Source organism: Ipomoea nil, unplaced genomic scaffold, assembly GCF_001879475.1.
Source record: "Ipomoea nil cultivar Tokyo-kokei standard unplaced genomic scaffold, Asagao_1.1 scaffold2779, whole genome shotgun sequence".
In the NCBI taxonomy this organism is placed as follows: Eukaryota; Viridiplantae; Streptophyta; class Magnoliopsida; order Solanales; family Convolvulaceae; genus Ipomoea; species Ipomoea nil.
This window is the reverse complement of record NW_017619207.1, coordinates 1,089,246-1,100,993: the sequence shown is the minus strand read 5'-3', so window position 1 is coordinate 1,100,993 and position 11,748 is coordinate 1,089,246. Positions and strand designations below refer to the sequence as shown.

At 37.2% G+C, this 11,748-nt stretch overlaps 1 protein-coding gene across 1 annotated transcript; it reads right to left on the bottom strand.

Moving 5' to 3' along the window:
- Positions 1-1,294: 1,294 nt before the first annotated feature.
- Positions 1,295-4,476, bottom strand: LOC109157267. Its single transcript, XM_019305168.1, has 7 exons — positions 4,272-4,476; positions 4,040-4,185; positions 3,817-3,885; positions 2,399-2,883; positions 2,173-2,272; positions 1,718-1,849; positions 1,295-1,612 (listed from the first exon to the last, which is right to left on the bottom strand). Exons 1-7 carry the CDS (start codon positions 4,474-4,476, stop codon positions 1,295-1,297), a joined length of 1,455 nt encoding a protein of 484 aa, XP_019160713.1.
- Positions 4,477-11,748: the final 7,272 nt, after the last annotated feature.

The following is an 11,748-nucleotide window of genomic DNA, read 5'->3' as shown; positions in this document are numbered from 1 at the left end:
ATAAACTAAAAATCAAATTTAAATATTTCACATCTCTGAAAGATGCCTCACAATTCCTTCAACCCAATAAGGGGATATAACATTTTGATATTCATATTTCAAAGGTTATATGATATAATGTGAACCAAACGCTTATGTTATTCTTGATATATTATCAGTGTAGGTAAAATGACCATATTGCAGCTCCACGAGCCTAGTTTAGTTGGTTCAACCGATCACTATAAAATTTTGTTCCAACGACATGGGGTGCACATAGTGTACAAGCAGGGCTGCATGAATAGGTACTTGGGGACTAACGGGACGTGCAATTCACCCCTCCAACAACTCTTGGGCAAGGATTTTGGAGGTTTATAATCAGTTTACTGTAAATTGGGTTATCTAATGTATCCCAAAAAAATTATATTGCACTTCCAAAATATCTACCTCATACCTTAAAACGCTTTGAGTCACCCAAAAGAATTTTATTCCTATTATTTTTTAGAATTTGAAATATTCATACCTTAATTCCCATTAAGATATACAATCGATCATCTTTTTAAGAAAAATATTTTTTTTTTAAAAAAGTAAAAAATATTGTTTTTTTTTTCAATTTTATAAGAGGGGAGGGGAAAATCCAAAACATATTTGTTATCGCTCCCGCTTAAATTACTTGGTGCGATGACTTGGTTACAATTGTAGTATTTATTCATATATATTTTCTCAAAAGCACAAAAAGAGTCAATGCCCCAACACCAGGGTTTGAACTTGTGATCTCTTATTTAAGAGAACCACAATCATACAACTCAACCACAAGATCTTTAGCTACTGTATGAGTGTATATATTTCTATGAAAATACTAATTATATATTTGCTAGTAAATATTTACATCAAGTGACCTATATTAATTTATGCTCTATTTAAGATGGTAGCGAGGATGAGAAGTGTAATAATTGTATTGAATGTGATGGGATTACAATGAGTATGGACAATGAAAATATATATAGGGAAGAGTCATAGGATGACTAGGATAAGAAGTTATAAACTGACTCAAATACATATAGTCCTAATACTCCCCATCAAACACATGGTATACTAGTAACCTGTAGCTTGTCTCTAAGGAATGAAAATCTAGGACCAGGTAGATCAGAGCTTTTGTAAATACATCTGCAAGTTGATCATTTGTTGAGATGAAGTTGACTTGAATATCTCCAGAAGCCACTCTATCTCGCACAAAGTGATAATCAATTTCTACGTGCTTGGTGCATGCATGAAAGATTGGACTTGCACACATATTGGTAGCACCTAGATTGTCACATCATAGTTTTGGAATAGAAATACCTAGTACATTTATTTCGCGTATCAACGAAATAATCCATAATACTTCAGCACAAACATCTGCTAGAGCTTTGTATTCTGCATCGGTGGAAGACCTAGCAACAGTTCTTTGCTTTTTATAGACCCAAGATATAAGATTAGTCCCTAGAAAAACTGCAAAACCACTAATGGACTTACAATCTTCAGGACAACCAACCCAATCAGAATCAGAAAAAGCATGAATTTCCTTATACCTTGATTTTCGTACACGCAACCCAAACTCAACTGTTCCTTTAACATACCTCAAGACATGTTTCATCTGCTCCCAATGTGATATGGTAGGAGCATGCATGTGCTGACAAAGCTGATTGACCGCAAAGGATAAATCAGGTCATATGATGGTGAGATATTGTGGTGCTCCAACTAGGCTACTGTACTGCGTAGGATCATCATATAATTCTGCACTAAAGGAAACAGTTTTCGAAATAGATATAGGAGTAGAAAGAGGTTTGCATTCTGCCATTCCAGCACGTTTCAAAATATCATTCATATATCGCTGTTGACACAGTAGGATTCCATCATCACATTAACAGTTTCAATGCCAAGAAAAAAAATTTAGTTCACCAAGATCTCGAATCTTAAAAGTGGCAGACAGTGTTGAGAGTAAGTGAGTCACTAGAGTCTGATCACTTCCCATTATAAAAATAACATCCACATAGACCAATAGATAAACTAGTGCTGAATCTTGAGAGAAATAGAATAGCGAGACATATGTCTTTGATGCTTGAAATCCAACTGATATTAAAAACGTGTGTAAATGATTAAACCAAGCTCTATGAGCTTGTTTGAATCAATACAGGAACGTTTTAATAAGCAGACATGATTTGGAAAACTAGCACCAATATAACCAGGGGGTTGCTTCATATAAACAGTTTCATCCAAATTGCCATTTAAGAAAGCATTATGAACATCTAGCTGCCTGATAACCCATCCAGATGATAAAGCTAAGGATAATAGAAGTCTTACAGTTGTGGGTTTCACCACTGGACTGAATATATCAAAAAAGTCCTAACCTGGAACCTGATTGAAACCTTTTGATACTAACATGATTTTATGCCTATCAATAGTACAATTAGCCTTCCTTTTCATGCGAAACATCCATTTACAGCCAATAACATTCATACCTATGGTGTTAGAAACTAGGGACCAAGTCTGATTTTGAAGAAGAGCATTAAATTCTTGGTCCATAGCTTCATGCCACTCAGGATACTTAACAGCTTGAGTGTAACACGTAGGTTCCATAGGACAAACCTGAGTAGCTAGAGCCGTAGGAGGAACCTGAGACTTACTACAAGTCATCATGGAGTGAGTGCGGACAGTCGATCTCGTCGACCTGCCACGCGGACGCCATGCAGCTTCTACGAGTTCGCCCGAGGATGACGCAGGCTGCATGTAATCTGCTTGCATGGGCTCGTCTGGCAGTACGGGCTCTGGCGGCGGACCGGTGCGCACAGAATCTGACGCAGCAATGATGACATCATGATGGAGAATAGATTCCGCCCAAGGAGCAGTCTGAGTAGGTGGTGCCTCCTGTAGAGAAAATTTAGTAGCAAAAGGAAATACTTCTTCATCAAATCTGACATGCCTACAAGTGTAAATCTTGTTAGTCTGTAAGTCCATGCACCTGTTCCCCCCAAAGGAATTAGGATAACCTAGGAAGACACAAGGAGAGGACATGCATGACATTTTGTGACGATTGTATGGTCTCAAGTGAGGGTAACACCGATAACCAAAGACACGAAGAAAGGAATAAGAGGAAGGAGATTTATGCAGCATGAGATGAGGACTGGAGTTATTTAACACAGAGGATGGCATTTTGTTAATTAAATATACAGCAATCTCAAAAGCAACATCTCAGAATTTTAAAGGAACAAAGGCATGAGCTTTAGGCCAGTTTCAACAATATGTTTGCGTTTATGTTCAACACGGCTATTTTGTTCATGTGTATATGCACAAGATTGCCTATGTTGAATACCTAACTGGATAAAGGAAGCATGCAATATATATTTTTTTTTTTTTATTCGGCTCCTAGATCAGGCTGAATGGATTTTATTTGCGATTGAAGGATCGTTCAACAAGAATACGAAACTTATCAAATATAACATAGTGATCAGACTTTAATTTCATAGGGAACATCCATGTGTAACGAGAATAATCATCTACAAAGATTACAAAGTAACGATAATCATTTGAAGATAATAAAGGAGCGACCCCAAATGTTTGTGTATATTAAATCAAGAATACTCGAACTAGAGAACACAACACATGGCAATGGAAAACGGGAAGACTTTCCCAATTGACACGCATTACATAAATTGCTATTACAACGAATAATACTATTAGACCCAATAACCGAACAAGACTGTAGAATACGACTAAGAACACGATGATGAGGATGACCTAAACGATTGTGCCAAATTGATGCAGAGGCACGAGTGGAAAGAAATGCTGAAGGAGACGAACTTGGTAGCGGTAGCGTGTATAGCCCCCAGAGCTATTGCCCCGAAGTAGAATTTCCTTGGTAGTGATATCCTTCACAACAAAAAAAGAGGGGTGAAATTCAAAGAATACTTTATTATCTGACGCAAACTTTTGAACAGATAATAAAGAATTTGACAAACTAGGTACGTGAAGAATATTAGACAATTTAAAAGACCGAGATGGGGTATGAAAATATATGACCAACATGACTAATAGATAAACCCATACCGTTACGGACACGCAAGGTGTCATTACCAACATATTCTTCCGAGGTAGATAAGGCAACAATATCTGGAGTCATATGATTGGTTGCACCAGTGTCTAGGATCCACAACTGAGGGCTACCAATGTCTAGACCATTATTCTGATAAGTTAAATTGGCTTGAGCGGGAGGATCATAGCGGTTATAACACGCAACCGCCTCATGACTAGCGCACCTGCAGATCTGGCATGTAACCTGATTTCCTCTTCCGCTATTGCCGTGACCACGACCCCCATGTCCACAGCCGCCATGCTGCCGACCACCGCCACTACGCTGAGAGGTACCACCACCACCACGCTGGTTGCCACATCAATTCTGGTTCTTTCGACCAGACCTGCCGCCGCCACGCTGAGCCGTGAGAGTTGTCGGCTATCCACCATAATCCTGGTTAGCAATGAACCCTTGCGCTCCAAGGAAGTCAACCAGTTCTTGCAACGTTACCAGCTGACCACGGACGGCGAGAGAGGCCGTCAATGCTTGGAACTCCGGTCGCAAGCCTCGGAAAACAAACAGGTTTTGGTCATCTAAGCTTACTGACCGGCGAGGGTGAGTTCTTCAATGATGACTTGAGCCCGGCCGATATAATCCGCCACTGAGGAGTCCCCTTGATCCAGACCCTGAAGCTGGTCGAGGAGGTTCAACGTGCGAGCTCGAGAAGATGATTACAGAGCTTGCACGATAGTCGCCCAGAGTGCACGGCTCGTCCGACGACCGACGACCAAAGGCATAACCTCATCGGAGAGTGAGGATACAAGCATGGAGAGGAGAGCTTGATCTTGGCGCATTCATGCGGCGTAGGCCGAATTCGGCTGCTGTTGAGAATCATCGTCGGTGGAGGAAAGGAGCACCGACGGAGAGGGGTTCGTGCCGTCGATGAAGCCCAAAAGATCGTGCCCATAGAGGAAGGGTACGATTTGTGTATGCCAAAACAAAAAATTCTTGTATGTTAACTTGGTACTAATAAAGTGGTGAGCTGTGGATAATGAAGATACGGTCGAAGAGACCAATGAAATAGTAGCATCAGAAACGGTCCATTCAAATGAGTTAACAGATCTTTCAGCCATAGGAAAGAAAACCTTAGCGTACTGATACCAGATGAGAATTGTAACAATTGTATTGAATGATATGAGATTACAATGAGTACAGACAATGAGAATATATACAGGGAAGAGTTATAGGATGAGTAGGATAAGAAGTTATAAACTGACGCAAATACATAGAGTCATAATAGCGAGAATGCGTGATTGGAATGATTAGAACGTAATGTTGGTAGTAAGATTAAAGCAATTAGACTGCTTTAATCTTACCACTCCACACTCCCTTTATCCATCTTGTTGATTTTTTTTTTTTTTTTTTTTTTTTTTTTTTTTTTTTTTTTAACTAGAACATCCACTATTTTAATCAGTCCAACCAAAATTCATCCAAATGACCCTTCTCTATAAAGGTTGAATCCTCAATCCCAAGGGCCCCACACTTCCGATCCAACAAAACATTTGGGAGGATGTAAATCACGGTGATTCAATGGCTCAGTAAACATAGCCAAATGCTGGTGCGCACAAGAAATCTGTTCGAGGTTCGAACTTTAGTCTCTTTTCTCAAATATTATCTACTGAACTAGTGAGCTAAGTCCGTGCGGACTCATCCAAATGACCCTTCGAAGAGCAATTGGAGTGGTAGACTACTAAAATTGTCTTTCCAAATGCACTATCAATAAAACCATCGCCCCCCTTTCCTGTAAGGTAGTAACTACCTGAGCCACAGAAGATGCTTTTTGCCCAATAGCTACATAAACACATATTACATTTTGACCTTGTTGATTGAGAATCGTATCCGTGGCTACTGCTGTTTTACCGGTTTATCTGTCGCCAATAATTAATTCGCGCTGGCCACGTCCTATAGGGATCATTGAATCGATAGCAATAAGCCCAGTTTGAAGAGGCTCATATACGGAACGACGCGAAATAATCCCCGGAGCAGGGGATTCAATTAATCGAAATTCAGAAGCTGAAATTTCGCCCCTACCATCAATAGGGTTAGCCAGGGCATTTATAACACGACCCAAATAGGCTTCACCCACTGGTATCTGAGCAATTCTTGCTGTTGCTTTTACAGAACTTCCTTCTTGTATCATCAACCCATCGCCCATCTAACCTGGCTCTGATACCAAATGTCAGATCTAAATAGTCTAACTAATACTGAATAATAGTATATGAGAGATCTGACCTCGTATGAGCGGAAGCGATAGCCCTGTATCTCCAGCCATAGTTGATGTTCCTGTTGTATTGCTTCTTAACGGTAGTCCGTTAGCTATATTTTGCCTCAAACCTAACTCCGAACCCTAGATGGTATATTGGTATCTACTGAGCAGTCTGAGTACCGTAACTAAATGTGCTAACATCAATCATCACATGAAGCCAAACAAAGGTGAAAGACATTTCAGAAAAATCAATTTTCGAAAAGTTCCGATCCAATGTTGGTAATAATAGCGAGTCCAAGCAATGGCTAGAAAGAAAATCAATTCACTCTTCTGCATCTTCAATCAGACTGAGGGCAGGACTACAGCTCCCATAAATAAACATATCATCACCTAAAAATAATTATCAATCAACATATTAAAAATAAAATAAAATGTGTATCACAACTCTCAACTCATATTGTGTTTGAACTTTGAACAAGATAAATTTTGTGTGGACAACACACACCCGTGGACCACTAATCTAATGGAATGTTTTTGAGTAAAATTTGATATGTATAAGACAAAAAGTGGTACCAAAATTATATTCTCACATTATTTGAGAATGCTAATTACTTTGGTACTTTTTGACTAATCTATATATATATATATATATATATATATATATATATATATATATATATAATAAGGCTCATATGCGGCAGTGGCTTTAGGTGCGGCGGTGCGGTCATATCAGCGTCGTCCATTCTGCTTAATCTAACGGCAGCGGCTAATTTCTGAAGATTTAAAGATTTAAGCGCGTTCTGGTAAGTGGGGGGTGTTATGGTAATTGTAGTGGTTATTTATATCAGTCGCTTGTCAGTATACACCAACAATGTTAACAAAAGACACCAATAGTGTTAGGAAAAAGCACCACAATGAAATGCACAAATACACCAAAAAACACACAACACACCCAAAAAATACACCATATAACTCACCACCCCAATGGTGTATTCTGAACACTGTGTGATGCTTTTAGTCATACCTAGTGGTGCGTTCTGGTGATGCGTATCTAATTTGTGCATGTTTTTTTGGTGTGCATTTTCTAACATGGATGGTGTATATTTGTATAACTATTAGTGCGGTCGCACTGACCGCTCGAGAAGGCACCAACACGAATTCTCAAGTACACCACAGTAAGGTTAATAATGCACCAATAATGAACATAAAACACACAACACTATGATTTGATATATTCTGGTGCCCAATGACGATTTTAACCTTGCAGTTCGCGTACTGTGAGAACGCGCGCGAAAATATCGAAAAAGCCTTGATAAATGTGATTCGTTGGATTTATCTAATCTAATGGCCTACAATTAACCGCACCGCCGCACCTAAGTGCACAGCCGCACTTGAACCTTCCTCTATATATATATATAAAAGTCAAAAGCGAGAGGAAAATGTTCATATTCTCCAAGTATAGAAACTACTGTATTTTGAGTAAATTGCCTTAAATTTATAAAGCCAAATAAGATACTAAAATAATGTTCATATTTTCGAGCATGACAATTACTTGAATATTTTTTGAGTAAGTTCTTCTTATATAAGTTAAAATTCATACTAAAATGCTAATATTCTTTGGAGTACGAGAGAATATAATTAACGTAATATTTTAAAACAATGTTTAGCAAAATTTGATAATGCATAGTACCTCAGACGGAGGAATATAATTGAGCTTCCCCACTTCCATTTCTGGCTTGACTAAAGCGTTAGCTTTACATTAAATTACTTATCTATTATGAACTAAGAAACAGCTGCCTGAGTGCAATAATGTTGCATTAATTTACACCAAAAGTGAAAAGGTAAATCATTCGGAATGAAAACGCTAAGAGAGCGTTTGGTTAGTGGTATATGTTTAAAGATTTACATTATTTAATGAAATATTATACCTCATCCATTCATTCAACCCAGATCAATGGTTAAAATGAAGCTATTAAAAAAAAAAAAAAAACACCATAACACCATGGTAATTTTGTGTAAGTTAATTTTTGTCTTTCAGAGTATTTTTTTTTTCCTTCTTGCTCAGCACAATATTGAACTCTCCAGAGCACAATGTTGTGCCTTCCAGAGCACACTAATGTGTCTTCCAGTGCACACTGTTGACCTTCCAGAGCACATTGTTGAGCCTTGCAGAGTATATTGTTGTGTCTACCAGAGCACATTATTGTGTCTTCGAAGTGCATACATATTATTTTGCCTTGAACTACACATTGTCAAGCCTTCCAAAACACATTGTTAAAGATCACAGATGGTGAACTTTTTTTAAAAAAGATTAGTTAATAATCTTGATCATTAATTACTATTTTGAGTTGAATCTTGGAATGAAAAGGTAAATCATTCGGAATGAAAACGCTAAGAGAGTGTTTGGTTAGTGGTATATGTTTAAAGATTTACATTATTTAATGAAATATTATACCTCATCCATTCATTCAACCCAGATCAATGGTTAGAATGAAACTATTAAAAAAAAAAAAAAACGCGATGACACTATGGTAATTTTGTGTAAGTTAATTTTTTTGTCTTTCAGAGTATTTTTTTTCCTTCTTGCAAAGCACAATATTGAACTCTCTAGAGCACAATGTTGTGCCTTTCAGAGCACACTAATGTATCTTCAGTGCACACTGTTGACCTTCCAGAGCACATTGTTGAGCCTTGCAGAGCATATCGTTGTGTCTACCAGAGCACATTATTGTGTCTTCGAAGTGCATATTGTTTTGCCTTGGACTACACATTGTTAAGCCTTACAAAACACATTGTTGAAAATCGCATATGGTGAACTTTTTTTAAAAAAAGATTAGTTAATAATCTTGATCACTAATTACTATTTTGAGTTGAATCTTGTTTGCTCGTTTATTATTTATGATCGTTTATGATTTGTGTTGAAGATCCATATTAAATTTAGTCTTTTCAATAATTGTTTCAGATCTTTATGCCTTCTACTGCACATTTTTTTTTACTTCCAATGCATATTGTTGTGCCTTCTAAAGCACATTGTTCTGCCTTCCGGTGCACTTTGTTGAAGATCGTAGGTATCAAATTTTTATTTTAAAGAGCAGTTAATTTAAGGCTAAGATTTATCTGCATGTTTCACCTGCGACTTTCTTCGTACCAGAGCCTAAGTATGTGTGTGTGTGTATATATATATATATATATATATATATATATATATATATATATATATATATATATATATATATATATATATGTTGGAAAAATAGCTTAAAATGACATGTTAAGTGGCTATTTTGTGGTACGATTATCAGTGGGGTCCACTTCCGATTTCGGTCGGGTCAAAGTGGATTCGGATTCTTCGTAGTGAGACGAAGAGATTGATATATTGTACGCTCAAAACGGATAATGGGTGAATGAGATATTGATTCTCAAAGTAGACCCATTTGAGTTGGAAAATGAAGGGAAAAAGTGAGCTTTTGTCCCACATTGCTTTGGAATGAAGATTTCCCCCCCTTATATACAAGAGCTCTTTTGAAACTTGTAGAATTGTATAGCATAGAGGCTCTCTCGCGCGAGGGGGGGGGGGGGGTGCAAATCAAATTCCATTGATTCAAACCCGAGCTCGTGTGCGCCGGCACCTGCGAGCTAAGTTATGCCAAACTTTGGAAGTGTGGCCGAAACCTGGCCTAACTACCAAAGTGTTGGCCGAAACTAGGTAGTTGCCATAGTTTCGGCCACTTGGGCCGAGACTTGGGACCCATGGCCGAAACTTCCAGTTTCGTCCTAGGGTCGAAACTGGAAGTTTCGGCCTACGCGAACCTGTGTAGTTTTCTGACCGTTGGCTCTTCAATTCTACTATTACGGAATTAATTTTCTGAGTTAATTCCAATTTTAAATTTTGAATTGAAGGCCATGCTAATGGTGCTGTTACAGGATGGTGAAGGGGTGCCCTTAAGTGCCTAATTAAAAGCTATTAAATCTTTCACCCCTATATAAAGAGGAGTTGGGCAGTAGAGTTTCACATAGAAAATATATAACACGAAAGTTCATCTTTTAGCCTCAAAACCTCTCTGCTTCTACTCTTTCTTTAAGCTATACTGTGTTCATAGCCGTGTCTTGCTCGCCGGATTCCTTGTTTGAGTGCTCAAACATTGAATCACTAGCAAGTTTTATCCTGGGAAGCCTAGGCCACAACGCTCCTAGCATCTACGGGAGGTGGCAAATAAGGTTTTAAGGAAAGAGTGCTCACTTGACTCTTGCAAAAACCCAACACCAAACACTAGCCAAATTTCTTCATCTTTTCTTCCCTTCTTTCCAGAAAATAATAATCTTATTTTTTGATTATTATTTGTGTTTTCTACCAACGGTACCAACAATATATATATATATATATATATATATATATATATATATATATATATATGAAAAAGTTCAAATGCGACGTGGTCTTCTCGTGCGGCGGTATTTTAGAATACACCAACAGTGTTAACAATCTGCACCAACAGTGTAAGGAAAACACACAACAATGAAATGCAATAAAACATCAAAAAAATACACAACAGATCCAAAAAAAAAATACCATATGACTCACCACCCCCAATGGTGTATTTCCGAACACTGTATGGTGTTTTTACTCACAGCTAATGGTGTGTGTTTGGTGATGCGTACCTAATTTGTCTCTATTTTTTGTGGTGTATTTTCCTAACGTTGATAGTGTATATTTGTTCAATTATTGATGATGCCGCACCACCGCACCGTAAGACACCGCCGCACCTGAACTCGCCTCTCTCTCTCTCTCTCTCTCTCTCTCTCTATATATATATATATATATATATATATATATATATATATATATAGTAAAAGTTCAAGTTTATATAGTATTACTCTTTTATTTGTTTATTAAAAAAGTGCGAAATTTGCATACTAATTTAAGTTAATCGAATAATACATTTGAATCATATTTCTACAAATCTACAAATACAAATTTAATAAGAGCCAATAATGTTAGGGCCGGAACAAAAAAATGTTGGTGGTATTGCTTCTTAAAATGAATAGTTGATCTTATTTTAATTTTAGTATTTTTTTTAATGATTTTCCTTATGTACCGTCTATTATATTATTTCATTCCCTTAAATAACTCCTGGATTCCGTTAGTATAAACTTTACTAACGAAATATTCCGTTAACTATTTATTATTTAACTTACTCATTAGTTTCTATAAGAAAGGTCTTAGCTAAGTTTGAATCCCATCCCAATCAGAGTTTGCATAATTGTTAAACATATACTACGAATATGTTAAAATATACGGAGTATTAATAAAATACAATATAAAATTTAACATAAACTTTTGTCAAATAATTAGCCCGACTAAATACAAAGCATTCAAAGTTGAGCATCAAAGACTATAAATCATGAACTTTGAAAATCATTTTCTTGCATTTTTTAAAAAAAACAAATTTATGTT

Excerpts from the sequence above, each read along its gene's own strand:
- LOC109157267 (XM_019305168.1), bottom strand. The coding sequence starts at position 4,476 with ATGGTGGATAGCCGACAACTCTCACGGCTCAGCGTGGCGGCGGCAGGT. Across the intron at positions 2,884-3,816 it reads ATACACGCTACCGCTACCAA|GAGGCACCACCTACTCAGAC; the intron begins GTTCGTCTCCTT and ends TTTTCTCTACAG. Across the intron at positions 1,613-1,717 it reads CTACGCAGTACAGTAGCCTA|ATGAAACATGTCTTGAGGTA; the intron begins GTTGGAGCACCA and ends CATTGGGAGCAG.